The following is a 19767-nucleotide window of genomic DNA, read 5'->3' on the forward strand; positions in this document are numbered from 1 at the left end:
ATACCTATCAACCATACTGCCTTACTATTGGTTGAGACTTGTACTAATGGTAAGTATGGATATCTGTCAGGCTAAGGCGATCAGGTGTTCAAGCCAGAATGTGAAACGTGCATCATATCCTGTGCGTACCTTGGGAGAGGGACACCCACGGCTGACCCCATATCAGAGCATACTTTGCTGCACAGACCTCTGACCCCAGGCCAACATTGCTATGTGACTGGATCATGTAGTCCACCAAGAACCTTTGCAATCTGGCTGGACCTATATGCAATATGTAGCACTTATCCTCATGTATGAAATTCCTATATCCTACAGTCTTGTTTATGTTACAGTTTTGTTCCCAATCAATGGAATATGCTGGTGCTATATAAGTAAATGTTTATAAATAAATTAACCTCACTCATTTTTCTAGAATTACTTATGACTGCCGCCATACCTGGAGAGTTAGCTGCCACCCATATACTGTACAAGAGAATGTCAAACAAATTGGCGCACTGGACTTTGGGCCTGATTCAGACCCGCTCGCAAACGGGTCAATGGCCGGGCAGTGCGCATGCGTGAGCCCCGGAGCGAGTGGGAAATTCACTCGCTCCGGGGCTCGCTACAAACGGGGCGGCTGTCGATGTTCATCGACAGCTCGCCCCGTTTTGTAGGCGGGGTGTGGGGGAGGCTGGACAAACGGAGGCGTTCCTGAAGGAATGCCTGCCGTTTGTGGGGGCCCCACTGACATCCCCTACTGACATCACGAGTGATGTCAGTAGTGAGCTTCCAGCTCTATTAGAGCCGGAAGCTCACTGGGGCTTGCGGCAGATGAAACCCTACCACAAGGGTCTCGTCGCAAGCCCGATGGTCGCGACCATCACCTGGCTGCTCACAAGCGGCCAAAAGGCCGGACTTCAAAAAAAAAAACGCCCTTCAGACCTGCGAGCTGCCTCCGGCAGCGAGCGGGTCTGAATCAGGGCCTTTTTTTATACGGTTCATTCATATACGGTTTAAAAGGACATTTTGCAGCACAACATATTGACTTTTGGTGTAGCATAGCACTATAGCCAGGGCCGGTGCTACCATTAGGCAGATTTAGGTGGCTGCCTAGGGGTGCCAGCCACTGGAGGGCACCGCTGAGTCCAAAAAAATAAATTTTTCTCCTTCAGTCCCAGACAGGTTGGTTTAGTGTTTGTGAGGGTGGCTTAATTGAGTGCTAACAGGGTTAGTGTATGTGTGTCGGGGTTTAATGAGTACTGGCAGGGTGCGTGTGTGTGTATATGGGTGGTAATGGGTACTGACATAGTGGAGCACAGATATGTGGCATAAATATATTGGGGCATGGATGTGTGGTATAATGTATTGGGGGCACAGATGTATGGTATATAAAGAATTTGGGGCATATGTACTACGGGCATTGTTTGGCATAATTCATAGCTATGTGGCATACAATAACTTTGGTGCACAGCTGTGTGGCATATGTAATGGGTGGATATATGTGTGGCATATTAAATATTTGGGGCATAAATGTGTGGCATATTATGTATTGGAGGGAGCAGGGGCGGTGGGAAAATGTTGCCTAGGGCACCCAGAGTGTTATGAGACACAGAATGACTTTGGGGCTTTGCTGTGTGGCATATTATAAATTAGCATCACTAATATGTGGCATAGTATATATTGGAGGGAGCAGGGGCGGTGGGTAAAATGTTGCCCTGGGCACCCAGAGACCTTGCACCAGCCCTGACTATAGCACTAGTATTGTTAGAAAAAGATAAATAACACTATGGATGTGTGCACCTGATGAAGTCCCTGTGAGATGAAACGCATTGGTGTGCTATTTCATACCTTTAACCAATTGGTCTCTTAAGACTTCCTACTTGGGCTCTTTTAAAGTAACGGTTATTCTATTTAATGTACACTTTTTTAATCTTACATGTTTTGACTAAACCTTTTGCGCTACTTTATGTTGACTTCATGTTTATGGATTTGCTGAGATGACTACACCATTTAGCAATATGCAGATGTTTATCTAAAAGAAATACAGATAAGCTCACCCATTATTTATCTATGGTACGGGTTCACCGAAATTGTTTTTTTTTTTTCCTCACTATTATTCATCATCTTGCAATGTATATACTACAACTAGTATGAGCCTTAGATTCCCATTACTCTAGCAACAAGTTCATATTATTGTATGTGATATAAGCTTAGTGACACTTCACAACACTCATACATAAAATGTAATTTTACATTTTACTGTACTCCAACTTAGTGCATTGTTGAATATGTTTTAATACATTTTCTATGTGTCACAGAATATGTGATATTACTGAGTAATACGTACTGTGTTCTAATACGCACAGGGAATCACATGCTACTTCTGCTGCAGTTGTAACTAGGGATGTGCGCTGACCCCCGTGTTTTGGTTTTGGATCTGTATCTCCTTCAAGTGTTTTCTCTCTGGATTTTGTAAATAAAAAATAGATAAAAAGTTTTAAAAACAGCTAAAATCATGTAATTTATGCAATCCAAAACCCAAAATTCGGGTTTAAAATCCAAATTCCGAACCGCAAAAAGGTCAGAACTGCGACCCGGATTTACCCGGATCTCCTCTGGAATTTACCCGGATTCACGAAATTCAGGTGGATTCGAATTTCTGGAGAACCGAACCGTACATCTCTAGTTGTAACAATAGGGGTTTGGTAATATAAATGGGGACACAATATGTACTTTTACTAAAACGCAATGATCTCTGAAGTTAATGTATAATGTGTAGCTAAAACAGTTGCGCTCAGTAATTTGCCTTCTGTTCATTGTGGCTATCGTAAGGGTTTCTTTCTGATGCTGCATTTTTAATGCTGTTGCTAACACAGAACTGTCTGTAACCTCGCAGCTCAGGGAAGCTCTGTGTAGTATTTGAGATCTGTAGTTGGAGGCGGGGGCTGTGGGCCTGGAAGGAGGATAAAGAGGATCACATACATTATTCATCCATTGCCTCTTCTCACAAGAATCAGCTGGAGGAAGTGTGACGGGCACTCTCCTCTCTACTAGTCCTGGTCAGCTTTTAACAAGCCCAGGCAAGTCAACTTTTCCTCTCCCTCTACAGGCAAATGTAGGGCAGATAACAGATGTGCACAGACCTCATCCCTTTAGTCTGGATTACTGGAGTCATGCAAGAGGAGGAAGCTCAAACAAGGATACACTGATGCATTCATGTTGGAAAATGAAGCTTCAGGTAGGGGAATGCTTTGTCAGCAGAGACATCTCACTGATTTATTATTTACCTGCTGGGGATATTGTATACGAGAACAAAAACATTTGACTGACAACCACTAGCAGCAGTAAGTGGCCTTTCATCATTAGCACTTTGCATATTGCTCAACAGTGACATTGGGAAATGAGTTGTATTTTATACATTCTTTTGTGTATGGATAGTGATGCGTTTATCAGTGTGGCCTTTCATGAAAACCAGGTTTTCGTTTTTACTCAAAAGATTTTATATTTGAAGCATTAAATACATGGATAGATTGATAGATAATTGCGTACATATTTGTATTTTAAAGTTTTATGTTTATGTATGCATTGACATAATATTATATACATAAAAGAGAGTGTTATGTGTAGGACAGGAGTGTTTTCACAGCTAGTACAGTAAATATACACATTATTTGTATTGAATTGTACAGTAATTGAAAGGAGTTGTGTTCAGTATTGGCACTCTATATCTCTGGGGATCCCAAGACCATCTTCTAACATCAACAAAGGCTCTTTGTTCTGCGTGTGTTTTGCTGCCTACACTTGCCCAAAGAGATATGCAATTTGGTTTGGTGCGAGAAATGTTACTGCTTCCTTTGTCTTTACCATAATAACAGTGGGTGCTAGCATTAGGCGCAGCCTAGTGCTATATGGAATGGGTGACAAAGCACTGTTCGGGAACATGGTATGATGCAAGTGTACATAGTGTTTACCCAAGGGGGCATGGACTTGTTATTTATTTGTGCTTTAGATGCATGTAACCTAGAGGAAATAATGACATCACTGCAGCATGGAAAGAAACAACACGTTTTGTGTGCACTGTTCAGTCCCCAGAGAGAAGGCTGATGATCACATGGTCTACTGGGATTAATGTGTGTGCAGAAGTAGTGCATACTGAGCCCATTCCCATAAACTGACACAGCACACTGATGCACAGTTTCCCCAATTCTACTTGCTTGGGTCCTGTAATTTCCCCTATGTCTAACTGCTTGCTGAATTGCTACACAAATACTGTGATATAATTGGATTGCAGTTAGCTTGGCTGACAGACATTTGTGGGTTTGTACAGGGTTCATCCACGTCAACTGTTCCGAGAGAAACTGTACATCTGGCTTCCAACTATTGTAAAAGTAAACTAAATGCGACCATGCGGACGCTTATATCTCTGTAGCTTTATTACTCTTTTTCTATATGTACAGTAAAAGTCTGTCACAGTGTATTTAAAAGAAAAAATGTAGACCTATCTTCTGATTATATCATGTTTGCTTAACCAGTACTCCCTGTGGAGATTAGCATTACAGGAGGCAGCCATATAAACTCTTGTGAGGTGTAAAAGATACTACCTGCTTAGATTGTGTTTACCTATATGTACACACACCTTGTTTTTGTAAATCGCATCCCCTGGAAATCTATTGTGGCTAAACATACATTACAACAGGCCCCCATTGTGACCTTAGACAATAGATAAAGAACAAAAACACACGTCTGGTATCATAAAGGTCCCAGTCCCTATCAGTCTGTTATACATGCCACTATCAATTGTTGAATTGCAGCAATTTGTGAGAGGAGAGCAATTTGTGACTTACACCAACTAGGTAATCCAATTTATAATGTAGACTGTATGACATCACAGATGATGAGCACATACAGTAGTTTATTGTTCTTCAGTGTTTATAATTAAGTCATAATTGAATTTCAGTACAGTTTGTAACTATTAATGTAGTCCTCTGAATATTTATACCTTAATACATTTTCAATACAAGTTTACACAGAATTACAGGGTTAAAAATATATACAGTATATTTAAACTCCACCCACAATAAATGATGTCATTCATATCTCTGCCACATCCACACGCAGTGGAAGCAGCTAATTTTGAGGGTTGAACCAATATTCATGACCACTTAGCTGAACAAATCCCTAGGAATGAGTACCGAATTATAACTCATCCATACTGATCATTAATTGCCTCAGTGATGTCACTGCTTCCTAGCCAATTGGTTGCTGTATTCACATGAACCCACAAAATGCATTTTCCGCCTACTAAATGGCTGCCGCAACAGTGTTTACATTACTGATTCTCTTTAGTACTCACCAAAATGTAAAAAAAAGAATGTATTTGAAACTAGTATAAGTAACACTACAAATCACTGCAATATATTTGTGATCAGGCGCTGATTATCTTTACAGAGCTGGGTTAATTCAACTAGTGTTGCACAAGCTTTTCTGAATGCTAGGTTTTATAAGGTAAATGATAAAACATTCCGGTGGGAAGTGCTACTTCCCCTATCAGTGTTAAAGCTTTCGGCACTTCCAGGGAATCCTATGTGATACTCAACTAAGTTCCACGGTTTAAATATTTGTGGCTAGAAAAATATGGCCTCCGCAAATCTCTGTATGGCACCACCTTAGCCTGGGCAGCTTGTTGTCATATGGAAACTACACTTAAAAGACTGGCACATTATCACTGTCCAAAATATAACTTCAGCTTTAATAAACTATGCCAAAGAAAATAGACATCATATTTGAACAGATAGTTCATCAGTCAGTGACCACGTCTGTGCAAGTGAAGAACTTGTGTGTGCAGGTAGTAATTGGATCTGTCCAGTTTATTCCTCCACATGTGTGACTGAATTGGCCACTGATCCATTCATTAGGCGATGTGGACTGGATCAGCATTTTTGTGGCTAGCATAAGCCACATGATCAGAACAGCTCAGGTCACTGTCCACTGTGTGCTTTTCAGGCACAGGAAGGCGTAGACCGAAAATGAATATAAATTGTCATTAGAATTAATATAAATGGACGCTATATTCTTTAGCTCACCCTCTACCAATTGTAATGATAAACTGCAGATATGAGTGGCCATTTTTATATATTTACTTATTGCACATGTTAACAATGCCACAATGTTTAGGACAATTACTTCCTTTGTTTTTATTTCTCTTCTGTAGCATACCCCCTAAGAGTACATGTTAAAATGTGCGTTTTAGAATGCTGCACTCTGATTGGCTTCGGGTGAGTATATGACCTTGTGTACATCCCAACATTTGCCCAGTCCAAATCAGGGCAAGGTGTGTGTTGCTTTGAAACAGATAGCACATAAAAATTGGGGGTAGTCATTTCTCATTGAGGGTAGTGGCCATCACACTTGAGGGGATGCCATGTCCCCCAGAGGCCTGTCTGGCATTTTCAAATCTCTAGGCTGGCTACAATAACCCGTCCCCTCCACTATATAGTACTTTGCATTGCCGCTCACAACATTAGAGAACAGGGACATAGCTCTTAAGTCCCAGACGTTTAGGAGGCAAGTATTGTGCAGATTTGCGTAAACATTCCGGCATTTCAGGCTATGAGGCCACATGTGCTGTGTCAGTTGATGCAAGTGTAAGAAGTCTGCAGACATCTCTGAATGACTCTGCTAGTCTTCCTATGAGTCCTTCCCGCTACCATTTCATTGAGTGAAGGTCAGCAAGGAAAGAGGATTGTTTGCTTAGCCATTTTTGCTGTAGAAAAAGAATAAGCAGAATGTATAGGTTAGTTTATGTTTCTTAATTTCATATTTAGCTGCGCTGGGGGATGCATGAGGCTCACACCAAGTGCACATGTGGAGAAGCGAGAATTGCTGCTAAGCACAAGTTACTGTATGCAGTTCTTTGGAAAACCCCAAACCATTGTAACAGGCTGTAAATCTCTGTATAAGGCTATTGTGAATATGAAGTTTTAATATAAGTGTGACATCATGTATAAAAATACTGAGCAAACATTGTATGTATATCCGTTTTATTTTAATGTTACTTGAACAGATTTATACACGTTATATGTAAGTTCACTGATGATGAAATACTCAAGTGTCTGCAGGAAAGTGACTGAGCTTACTGTAAGCAAGCACAGGGAGCAGTCTCTTGCGTAAGTCGTGCTTTGGTTCACATACTTATTGCCAACTCTCACTTCTGTTCTAGAGTTCCCCAAACATCTTGGCTGGAAGTATTGGCTGGAAGGTGAGCACTTTGCCTGTAAGTCCCTCTATTTATAGTCTAACTGGCAAAGCTGAGACGTGCACGGAGCCTAGTTGGATCTCTGCGGTACAGTCATACTGGAAGTATTGCATTAGGATGACTTCCATACAGAGTGACCAGAGTTCTATATCCATCCATCTATGTTCACATAAACACAAATACATCCTTATATCAACCATAAAGCTACCACATGCTTTCTTCAGTAAATATCTTATCTAATACCTTTCACTGTGTTAACCTAATTATAATTAATATTTTTATGTGGACAAAACCTAGAAATAAGAAAAACACATTTGCAAAATGGAAAAGTGTTTTATTGTATTTGTTTTCCCACCTCCACCGGTTGATAATGGATTGTCACAGTGCATAGTAATGTTTGGAAAAAGTTAGGCTTAAACTTTTTCTCTAGTTCTTTGAACTTTTTTTCCCAAACAAATCCCTGCCTTTCCTCCATCCCTTACCAATAATATATCACTTTTATAGTTAGACCTTTTGAAATGAAGTGTGCTATGGGTGCAAATACTTTGTAATAGTGGTTCTCCTTCTATAGAAATTCCAATAATACTCCAAAAAGCTGTATTTATTTGTTGTAATAAGGATACGAATGTCAGAGCCTTGTTGCTGTAAGACTAAGGTATAACTCCGAGGGGAAATTCAATTCTGAGCAATTGCCTCCAGTTCCCGGGTCTCCGACTGTTCTGTTAGCAACTCACAGCGACTAACATCGCAGCGTTTTCCATTAGAGCTGTGCAGGAAAATCTGTGATGGTGGGCTACTGTGACCGCACATCGCTCTGAACTGATTTCTCCCCCTCGTGTATCAGTTTAATATAGGGGATGGAAGGAATAGGCTTCTTTACGCATCTGTAGTAGCAAATGAGTTTACAGAATCAATGTTTCCCTTAGATAACCTAGAACTTGTATTCTGTGTAATATATATTTTACTAGGAATCAGGGAATTGGGTACAAAGTAGCTGCAGTTGCTTTGATTTGATACTTGATAGCATTTCGGCAGTATTTTAAAGCTGTGGGCAATTTAGGCCTTAGTTTCCCATGTGCATCAATAATGCCGTAGTCCAGACATAATGGTTGTATGAAGTTTGGAGATGTGTAGGCATCAAGTTGATTCTAATAACATTAAAATTGTGGTTTCTAGCTCAAGTTAAGCACAGATGTGAAAATAACATTGATGGTACCAACTAACACAGTATAGGTATTTGTACTCTTACATGCATTGTACTAAGCAGTGGAAAATGTACAATCCTCTCAATGCCGCTCATACATGCAGTGAAATATGGCTAAGAAACATTTGCATTCCCATTTGTGTTTGGTTTGAAGAAGATAGCATCTTGGGGTTTTTATCATGCACTGTGTGCAAACATATATGCACCCATGTAGATTTATGACTTTCTGGGGGTAATTCAACCGTTTTCGTCTGTGGCTGTTGGTGCCCAATAGTTCAGCTGTTGCCCCGATCAAGCGTGAATGCTACGAGTGCACAAATTCTTGCTCACACCCTCCTGAGGTGGCGAGCAGAAATCTGCGAAAAGTCCTGGTTTTGGGTGCCCAAACTACCGTTTGGGTGCGCTAACCAGGACTTTAGATGGATTCAGCCTTAAACCTGGTCTATTTGTGCGCGACATATGCGAAAGGCATGGGCGCCCAAAACAATTGAATATTGCACCCCAATCTGCCGTCACTTTAGACAGGAGATTGGGCATGAAAAAACAATTCAATTCACCTCTTTGACCCATACGCTGTTGCATGTCATATACAGCAAGGCAGTCATGGAGAAATAAATACACCTGGAACAGGTAACTCATTTTCAGGTGGTCAGGATCTCATGCAAATCCCGAATGATGATAATGACGGCTGCTGGATCAAACACATTGCTTGTGATTGGCAGCGTGCGAACGCCCCACGCAGTCACTGATTGGTTCTTCCGTCATGGTCTGGGCACAGATTATGCTTTGGTGAGCTTCTGTCTTTTTTTTGTGTGTGTGTATGCAAGAAGGGGAATGTTTATGCTGTGTTACAGAGGATTAACCATTTAAAACAATACTGATTTGAAAATGTGTTTGTTGTACGTAAGGTTTGTAGTTTGAAACATAGGCGCAACTTGAGCATATGGATTTGCTGCGCCATGTCCCAGCACACCTTCCACCTGTCCAGGAGATCCTCTCTCTGATTTTCCAGAGGGGACATTTAAAAAGTGTGTAAGTATGTTGTACACCCATCTATAGGTATACAGCACCTAAATATTGCACTCTTGTACAGATATCACCCATATGTGGTAAGATCTAATTGGATAGATACTTTATATATTTCTAACCAATATCTGCAGATAGTTATTTCCAATACTTATTAAATCTCTACAGATATGTATTAATAAGTGCTGAGAAAATAACTGCAAGACTACCCTTTTCTAAGAGAGAACCAAATTAATATATATAAGGTAGACGGCTGTAATAGGATCATGCTTCAAAATAGACTTACATCAATTGTGTAACTCGGGAATCTGAGTTTGTAGCACATCATTTGTATGTACTATATATGTGTGTGTGTAAAAACTATATATATACAGAGAGAGAGAAATGTGTGTGTATCTAAATATATATATTCTCTAACCTAGAGTTCATAACAGTTGCAAATGTCCCCACATGTTTTGTATAGATGTAATTGAGGTACCTCTCTTCACTGTACTGTATTTCTGTTATGCTCTTGACACAATCTCTGTCTTTCCTTTTAACATCTTTAAAATGCCTCCTCCCCTGATGGTTATTGCGGCTGTACAATTGCCAAGGTTCCTATGTGTGGTTACTGTGGAACACGTAAGGCCTTCTGTGCCCATCAGTGTAATTGCAGAGATTCCAATAGCCTAGCACTTCCTCCCCACAGTGACCACCTTGCTAATGTATGTCTGGAGACTGTTGTGCTCTCTGCTGACTGCTCTCTGCTTGGGAAGTGTTCCTGCTGTCATTAGATTTAATCTCTCTTATAGCACTGTAAGTAGTAGACCCTACTCATCTCACTAGTAATCATTTTACAGAATTTAATTTAATGTAATCTCCCCACAATAATTTTAATAATTGCAACCATTTAAGCTTTCTACAAATATAGGTTAAAAAAAACTATGGCTTTAACCAAGCACAAAGTTAAATGATTATTATTAACCTTTATACATGAAGCAACACAGCACTGTACTGTAAGGGGATTGTTCATTCTAGCACCCTGCACCTGTCACAAGCTGTGCAGTTCCGCTTTCCTGCCTGGGGTGTCGCTCTCTGCTCTGGTTGTGCTTGGTGCTAGAATGAACACTATTGTGATATAAATAAATGATGTACAATGCATGAAAGAGAAGGTGCTCATGCCCTGCCCAATGGAGCACTTAGGATATGTGGAGAACATATGATATATGATGGTGGCAAGTTTCTAAATAACTGTAGTGGGGAAAGTGTGAGTCCCTTCTGTAAGCAGGTTACCCAGCCTATGCTGCATGCATATTTGCAAAAGACCAGCACCAGGGCCCATCTGATGTCTCGGTGGCCCTAACTGTAGGTCAGAGTCTGTGTAAGAACAGTGATTATGCAGAAAAGAGGAATAGATTTTTTGTATATAACACCAAGCCTTGTAGGAGGTTATGAAAGGGAAACACCATGGGGTAAATTTACTGAAGTGAGAGTTTTTAGAAGTGAGTTTTAGAAGAAATGTTGCCCATAGCAACCGATCAGATTCTACTTAACATTTAACTAGCACCTTCTAGAAGATAATAGCTAGAATCTATTTCGTTGCTATGGGCAACATCTCTTCTAAAACTCACTTCTAAAAACTCTCACTCTAGTAAATTTACCCCCTTAAATGAGAGCACTTATTGTTAAATTTTCCTGTTTGTATCATGTTTAAAAGGGAATAGGTACCCTTTTGTGGGTGAATTCAGTTTGTTCCTTTTAGCGCCACAGACTCCTACATTAGTGCAAATCCATTAGTACCACAGTACATAGAAAACATTTAGACCTTGTCTCTACCAGGTGTGAAAGTTTCACAATTATGGGGTCTATTATCAGTCCAACTCGCAGGGGATATTTTCATTTCAATTGAAAATATCACTGCTATGTACAATGGGGAACTCGCAGGGACAGCGGTTGCGGTAACCATTGTCCCCGCGAGTTATATCCCCAGCAAATTGTGGAAGCATGTCACAGAAGTGAAAGACTTCCCGTGGGGAAACTGACATTGCGCATGCAGACAGTGTCAGCTTCCTGAGCCGGCCTGGGGCTGCAGGGGAGAGATCGAAAGATCTCTCTCCTGCCCCTGGAGCCCACATAAGTTCAAAGCAGTTTACACTATCTGAAGATGGTGTAAACTACTGGGGCTAAACTCCAAAAAGCTTGGCTTTTTGGAGTTTAGTGCATAGGGTCATACCGTAGTCCCCATTGATAATAATGAGGACTGCGCTCTGCAGCGCTAATTATCATTTTGCTGGAGATTTCTCTGAAATCTCCTGGATTGTGCTTTTAGTACATAGGAGCAATACATAAAATTATGCAGAAACTGCAGTTGCTGCATAATTTTATGTATCAAAAAGCTTGATACATGGGCCCCTATTGCCCTGGTAAAATGAAAGTGCACACCTTTGGATTACATAATACATTTACCAACACACCTGATCAAGATACAGTACTGCTGAACTGTTGTAGATTTCAGAAGGTAATATCAGAGGTGTGTGTGTGTGTGTGTGTGTGTGTGTGTGTGTGTGTGTTATAAGTTTGTAGTTCATAGTTTGCTCTGGTCTCACTAAGCTGTCACACTAATCTAGCAACATGTGTCTTAAAATCTGGTAGTCTTTTATTCTATACTGTCTGTGCAGATCTCATGTAGCAGAACATTATTATCTGACTTGTACAGTTCACTTCCATCTGTTACACAGACATCAACAACTTGTTAGAAGAATCTTGACAGTAGTAGTAGTACTGTGCCTGAGCACTTGTGTGTGTATGTATATATATATTAGGGGTGTGCACCGGCCACTTTTCGTGTTTTGGATCTGGATCTTTCTTCGTGTTTTGGATCTGGATTGGTTTTGCCAAAACCACCCTTCCGTGTTTTGGGTTCTGGGTTTTGTGTTTTGGATCTGTATTTTTTTTTAAAAAAGCATAAAAACAGCTAAAATCACAGAATTTGTAGGTTTTTCTGCTCCTATGCTATTATTAACCTCAATAACCTTAATTTCCACTCATTTCCAGTCTATTCTGAACACCTCACACCTCACAATAGTGTTTTTATGTCCAAAACGTTGCACCGAGGTAGCTGGATGACTATGCTAAGCGACACGAGTGGGCGGCACAAACACGTGACCCATCTAGGCGTGAAACTGCAGTGGCAGACAGGATGGCAGTTTGAAAAACTAGGCCCCAAACTGTACATAATGCAAAGAAAAAAAAGAGGTGCAAGATGGAATTGTCCTTGGGCCCTCCCACCCACCCTTATGTTGTATAAACAGGACATGCACACTTTAACAAACCAATCATTTCAGCGCCAGGGTCTGCCACACAACTGTGGCTGAAATGATTGGTTCGTTTGGGCCCCCACAAAACAAGCTGGCAATTAATGTGTCCCTGCACAAACTGGCTCTATGGAGGCAAGATGTCATCCTCATCCTCCTCATCCACCGATTCCTCACCCTCTTCAGTGTGTACATCCTCATCCTCACAAAGTATTAACTCGTCCCCACTTGAATCCACCACCACAGGTCCCTCTGTACCTTCTGGAGGCTGGTCTCCCTGGAAGAGCTGATAATTCATTTTGATGAACATCATCTTCTCCACATTCTGTGGAAGCAACCTCCTACGCCTTTCGCTGACAAGGTTCCCGGCTGCACTAAACACTCTTTCGGAGTACACACTGGAGGGGGGGCAACTCAGGTAAAATAGAGCCAGTTTGTACAGGGGCCTCCAAATTGCCTCTTTTTCCTGCCAGTACAGGTATGGACTGTCTGCCATGCCTACTTGGATGCTGTCACCGATGTAATCCTCCACCATTCTGTCAATGGTGACAGTATCATATGCAGTGACAGTAGACATGTCAGAAATTGTTGCCAGGTCCTTCAGTCCGGACCAGATGTCCAAACTTGGTCCTGCCTGCCCTGCATCACCGCCAGCGGGTTGCTTAGGATACCTAAGTTTTTTCCTGGCAGCCCCAGTTGCAGGAGAAAATGAAGAAGGAGCCGTTGACGTGTCACGTTCCGCTTCAGCTGACAGTGTGTTCACCAGCAGGTCTTTGCACCTCTGCAGGCTTGTGTCGGCCGGAAAGAGAGACACCACATAGGCTTTAAACCTAGGATCGAGCACGGTGGCCAAAACGTAGTGGTCTGATTTCAACAGATTGACCACCCTGGAATCCTGGCAAAGCGAATGAAGGGCTTCATCCACAAGTCCCACATGCCGAGCGGAATCGCTCCGTCTTAGCTCCTCCTTCACTTTCTCCAGCTGCTTCTGCAAAAGCCTGATGAGGGGAATGACCTGACTCAAGCTGGCAGTGTCTGAACTGACTTCACGTGTGGCAAGTTCGAAGGGCTGGAGAACCTTGCACAACACGGAAATCATTCTCCACTGCGCTTGAGTCAGGTGCATACCCCCTCCTTTGCCTATGTCATAGGTGGATGTATAGGCTTGTATGGCCTTTTGCTGCTCCTCCATCCTCTGAAGCATATAGAGGGTTGAGTTCCACCGCGTCACAACCTCTTGCTTCAGGTGATGGCGGGGCAGGTTCAAGAGTGTTTGCTGGCGCTCCAGTCTTCGGCACGCAGTCGCTGAATGGCGAAAGTGGCCAGAAATTTTTCGGGCCACCCAAAGCGTCTCCTGCACGCCCCTGTCGCTTTTCAGAAAATTCTGCACCACCAAGTTTATTGTGTGAGCAAAACATGGGACGTGCTGGAATTTGCCCAGATGTAATGCCCGCACAATATTGGTGGCGTTGTCAGATATCACAAATCCCCAGGAGAGTCTAAGTGGGGTAAGCCACTGGGCGATGATTTCCCTCAGTTTCTCTAAGAGGTTGTCGGCGGTGTGCCTCTTACTGAAACCGGTGATACACAGCGTAGCCTGCCTTGTAACGAGCTGGCATTTCTGAGATGCTGCTACTGGTGACGCTGCTGCTGTTGCTGCGTAAGGTGATACATCTACCCAGTGGGCTGTCACAGTCATATAGTCCTTAGTCCGCCCTGTTCCACTTGTCCACATGTCCGTGGTTAAGTGGACATTGTGTACAACGGCATTTTTCAGGACACTGAGGACACTTTTTCTGACGTTTCTGTACAGTCTCGGTATCGCCTGCCTAGTGAAGTGGAATCTAGACGGGATTTGGAACCGGGGACACACTACCTCCATCAATTGTCTAAATCCCACTGCACTAATGGCGGATACCGGACGCACGTCTAACACCAACATAGCAGTCAAGGCCTCAGTTATACGTTTTGCTTCAGGATGACTGCTGTCGTACTTCATCCTCCTCGCTAAGGACTGTTGGAGGGTCAATTGTTTAGTAAAAGTAGTGGTGTTCCTACTTCCTCTCTGGGATGATGAACGACTCCCAGCAGCAGCAACAGCAGCAGCGGCAGCAGTAGGCGTAGCAATGCAGGATCCTCCAGAGGAATCCCGGATAGGAGAGTCAGTCATGCCAGTGACATGGCCTGCAGGACTACTTCCGATCCTGACTAAGGAGGAAATTGACGAGGAGGGAGTTGACGGTGTGGTTTGCAGGCGCTTGGATACAACAGGACAACGGGATTTAGGTGTCCCTGGACTGCTTACGGTCTTAGCCAAAGTTTCTGAACTTGACAGTAACTTTTTATGAACGCGCTGCAGGTGCCGTATAAGGGAGGATGTTCCTAGGTGGTTGACGTCCCTACCCCTACTTATTTCACCTTTACATATGGTACATATGGCAAGACAGTTGTTGTCCGGATTTGGATAGAAATATTGCCAGACCAAAGAGGTGGAATGTTTGGTCTTCTGCCCAGGCATGACCGTGATGGGCTTTTTCATCCCACGGACAACAACTGTCTCCCCCGGAGCCTGATTTAAACAAACCACATCACCATCAGAATCCTCCTCGCCAACTTCCTCCTCAGCGCCAGCTACACCAGTATCCTCATCCTGTTGTACTTCAACAGTGACATCTTCAATTTGCATATCAGCAAGTGGACTGTGGGTGCTCCTTTCAGCACTTGCAGGGGGCGTGCAAATGGTGGAAAGAGCCACCTCTTCCCGTCCAGTGCTGGGAAGGTCAGGCATCGCAACCACCACCACACTTGGACTCTCCTTGGGGATTTGTGATATCTTCTTAGAAAGCACAGTTCTTCGCTGTGCTTTTGCCAGCTTAACTCTTTTGATTTTTTTAGTGGGAGGAGGGCTTCCATCGTCATGTGAAGCTGAACCACTAGTCATGAACATACTAGGGATCGACCTTAGCCGTTCCTTGCCACTCCGTGTCGTAAATGGCATATTGGCAAGTTTACGTTTCTCTTCAGCTGATTTAAATGTCTTTTTCAAGGTCATTTTCCTGAACTTTGCCATTTGGGATTGTATGTGCCCTCTACTATGACATTGGGCATCGGCCTTGGCAGACGACGTTGATGGCATGTTATCGTCTATGTCATGACTAGTGGCAGCAGCTTCAGCACTAGGAGGAAGTGGTTCTTGATCTTTCTCTATTTTATTTTTATCGGAGAAAGTTTGGTCCTCCATTTATGTTATATCGATTTGATATATACGTGCGGCTAAACACAGAAAATAATTTTTTTTTTGGTTTGGACTGGAGTGTACTTTGTGGGTTACAGCACCCTTTAACGGTCAAGCCAGCCGGCCCTTTACTTATGACACAGGCGCACGCTTGGCACTACTTTGTTGATGCACGTGCGGCTACTGCGCACACAATTCACAAACACAGAAAATAATTTTTTTTTGGTTTGGACTGGAGTGTACTTTCGGGGGTTACAGCACCCTTTAACGGTCAAGCCAGCCGGCCCTTTACTTATGACACAGGCGCACGCTTGGCACTACTTTGTTGATGCACGTGCGGCTACTGCGCACACAATTCACAAACACAGAAAATAATTTTTTTTGGGGTTTGGACTGGAGTGTACTTTCGGGGGTTACAGCACCCTTAACGGTCAAGCCAGCCGGCCCTTTACTTATGACACAGGCGCACGCTTGGCACTACTATGTTGATGCACGTGCGGCTACTGCGCACACAATTCACAAACACAGAAAATATTTTTTTTTTTGGTTTGGACTGGAGTGTACTTTTGGGGGTTACAGCACCCTTAACGGTCAAGCCAGCCGGCCCTTTACTTATGACACAGGTGCACGCTTGGCACTACTTTGTTGATGCACGTGCGGCTACTGCGCACACAATTCACAAACACAGAAAATAATTTTTTTTTGGTTTGGACTGGAGTGTACTTTCGGGGGTTACAGCACCCTTAACGGTCAAGCCAGCCGGCCCTTTACTTATGACACAGGCGCACGCTTGGCACTACTTTGTTGATGCACGTGCGGCTACTGCGCACACAATTCACAAACACAGAAAATAATTTTTTTTTGGTTTGGACTGGAGTGTACTTTCGGGGGTTACAGCACCCTTTAACGGTCAAGCCAGCCGGCCCTTTACTTATGACACAGGCGCACGCTTGGCACTACTTTGTTGATGCACGTGCGGCTACTGCGCACACAATTCACAAACACAGAAAATAATTTTTTTTTTGGTTTGGACTGGAGTGTACTTTCGGGGGTTACAGCACCCTTAACGGTCAAGCCAGCCGGCCCTTTACTTATGACACAGGCGCACGCTTGGCACTACTTTGTTGATGCACGTGCGGCTACTGCGCACACAATTCACAAACACAGAAAATAATTTTTTTTTTGGTTTGGACTGGAGTGTACTTTCGGGGGTTACAGCACCCTTAACGGTCAAGCCAGCCGGCCCTTTACTTATGACACAGGCGCACGCTTGGCACTACTTTGTTGATGCACGTGCGGCTACTGCGCACACAATTCACAAACACAGAAAATATATTATTTTTTTAGCACTTGGGGGGAGCACCCCTGATGGACAGAGCACCCCCTGGACAACACTACAGCACCCCTTTAGGTCTGGGACACTGCACAGGACTTTGGAGTGGACACAGCCCCTATGGAGAACTGACTGCACAACACAGTCCAGCCAGCCCCTATGGACTTTGAAGTAGTGGACACAGCCCCTATTAACAACAGCAGCACAGCACAACACAGCCAGCCCCTATGGACTTTGAAGTAGTGGACAACAGCAGCACTACACTACACTACACTACACAGCCCTAACTCCCACCCTCCCTCTTCACTGTCCACAGCCGAGTGAGAAAATGGCGCCGACGCGGGTACCTTACATGGGATCCAAAACCCGCGAGACTCGGAAGGCGGGATGATGACGTTTTGCCTCGATTTCAGATCCGAGCCAGACGGGAAAAGTCGAGCCTGACTCGGATCGGACTCGGATCGGGGGGGCTCGGGGGGGTTCGGATTTCAGAAATCCGAACCCGCTCACCCCTAATATATATATATATATTAGGGGTGTGCACCGGCCACTTTTCGTGTTTTGGATCTGGATTGGTTTTGCCAAAACCACCCTTCCGTGTTTTGGGTTCTGGGTTTTGTGTTTTGGATCTGTATTTTTTTGAAAAAAAGCATAAAAACAGCTAAAATCACAGAATTTGTAGGTTTTTCTGCTCCTATGCTATTATTAACCTCAATAACCTTAATTTCCACTCATTTCCAGTCTATTCTGAACACCTCACACCTCACAATAGTGTTTTTATGTCCAAAAGGTTGCACCGAGGTAGCTGGATGACTATGCTAAGCAACACGAGTGGGCGGCACAAACACGTGACCCATCTAGGCGTGAAACTGCAGTGGCAGACAGGATGGCAGTTTGAAAAACTAGGCCCCAAACTGTACATAATGCAAAGAAAAAAAAGAGGTGCAAGATGGAATTGTCCTTGGGCCCTCCCACCCACCCTTATGTTGTATAAACAGGACATGCACACTTTAACAAACCAATCATTTCAGCGCTAGGGTCTGCCACACAACTGTGGCTGAAATGATTGGTTCGTTTGGGCCCCCACAAAACAAGCTGGCAATTAATCTGTCCCTGCACAAACTGGCTCTACGGAGGCAAGATGTCATCCTCATCCTCCTCATCCACCGATTCCTCACCCTCTTCAGTGTGTACATCCTCATCCTCACAGAGTATTAATTCGTCCCCGCTGGAACCACAGGTCCCTCTGTACGTTCTGGAGGCTGGTCTCCCTGGAAGAGTTGATAATTCATTTTATGAACATCATCTTCTCCACATTTTGTGGAAGCAACCTCCTACACCTTTCGCTGACAAGGTTCCCGGCTGCACTAAACACTCTTTCGGAGTACACACTGGAGGGGGGGCAACTCAGGTAAAATAGAGCCAGTTTGTACAGGGACCTCCAAATTGCTTCTTTTTCCTGCCAGTACAGGTACGGACTGTCTGACATGCCTACTTGGATGCTGTCACCGATGTAATCCTTTAACAGACAGACGCACGCTTGTCGCTACTGCTTTGAGGATGCAAGTGCGGCTACAGCCCACACAATTCACAAAGACAGAAAAAAAGAACAATATTTTTATTGTTTGTGGAGCGCACTTTGAGAGTTACACAACCCTTTAACAGACAGACGCACGCTTGTCGCTGCTGCTTTGAGGATGCAAGTGCGGCTACAGCCCACACAATTCACAAAGACAGAAAAAAAAAGAACAATATTTTTATTGTTTGTGTAGCACACTTTGAGGGTGTCACCACCCTTTAACAGACAGACGCACGCTTGTCGCTGCTGCTTTGAGGATGCAGGTGGAATCTAGACGGGATTTGGAACCGGGGACACACTACCTCCATCAATTGTCTAAATCCCACTGCACTAATGGTGGATACCGGATGCACGTCTAACACCAACATAGCAGTCAAGGCCTCAGTTATACGTTTTGCTTCAGGATGACTGCTGTCGTACTTCATCCTCATCGCTAGGGACTGTTGGAGGGTCAATTGTTTAGTAAAAGTAGTGATGTTCCTACTTCCTCTCTGGGATGATGAACAACTCCCAGCAGCAGCAACAGCACTAGGAGGAAGTGGTTCTTGATCTTTCCCTATCTTATTTTTATCGGAGAAAGTTTGATCCTCCATTTATGTTATATTGATATATACGTGCGGCTAAAGCGCACACAAACACAGAAAATATTTTTTTATTTTTGCTGGAGAGTAGTGCACTTTGTGGGTTACACCACCCTTTAAGAAATGAGCCAGCCAGCTCTTTACTTATGGGACACAGGCGCACGCTTGGCGCTGCTCCTTTGTTGATGCACGTGCAGCCACAGTGTACACAAGTCACAAACACAGAAAATATTTTTTTTTTTTGGTTTGGACTGGAGTGTACTTTGGGGGTTACAGCACCCT

The 19767-nt window shown here is 43.4% G+C and overlaps 1 protein-coding gene across 5 annotated transcripts in view; it reads left to right on the forward strand.

Moving 5' to 3' along the window:
• Positions 1-19767, forward strand: part of MARCHF8 (membrane associated ring-CH-type finger 8) — a 280401-nt gene that overhangs the window by 186119 nt on the left and 74515 nt on the right. Inside the window, exon 3 of one of the 5 annotated variants that reach the window (XM_088475789.1) lies at positions 3089-3217. The exons of the other annotated variants lie outside the window; for them this stretch is intronic. Within the exon in view, the coding sequence (XP_088331915.1) occupies positions 3089-3217 (129 nt within the window). The remainder of the gene's footprint in view (positions 1-3088; positions 3218-19767) is intronic. 5 annotated transcript variants of the gene reach the window in all.

This window comes from Taudactylus pleione, unplaced genomic scaffold (assembly GCF_031769625.1).
Source record: "Taudactylus pleione unplaced genomic scaffold, aTauple2 ptg000016l, whole genome shotgun sequence".
In the NCBI taxonomy this organism is placed as follows: domain Eukaryota; kingdom Metazoa; phylum Chordata; class Amphibia; order Anura; family Myobatrachidae; genus Taudactylus; species Taudactylus pleione.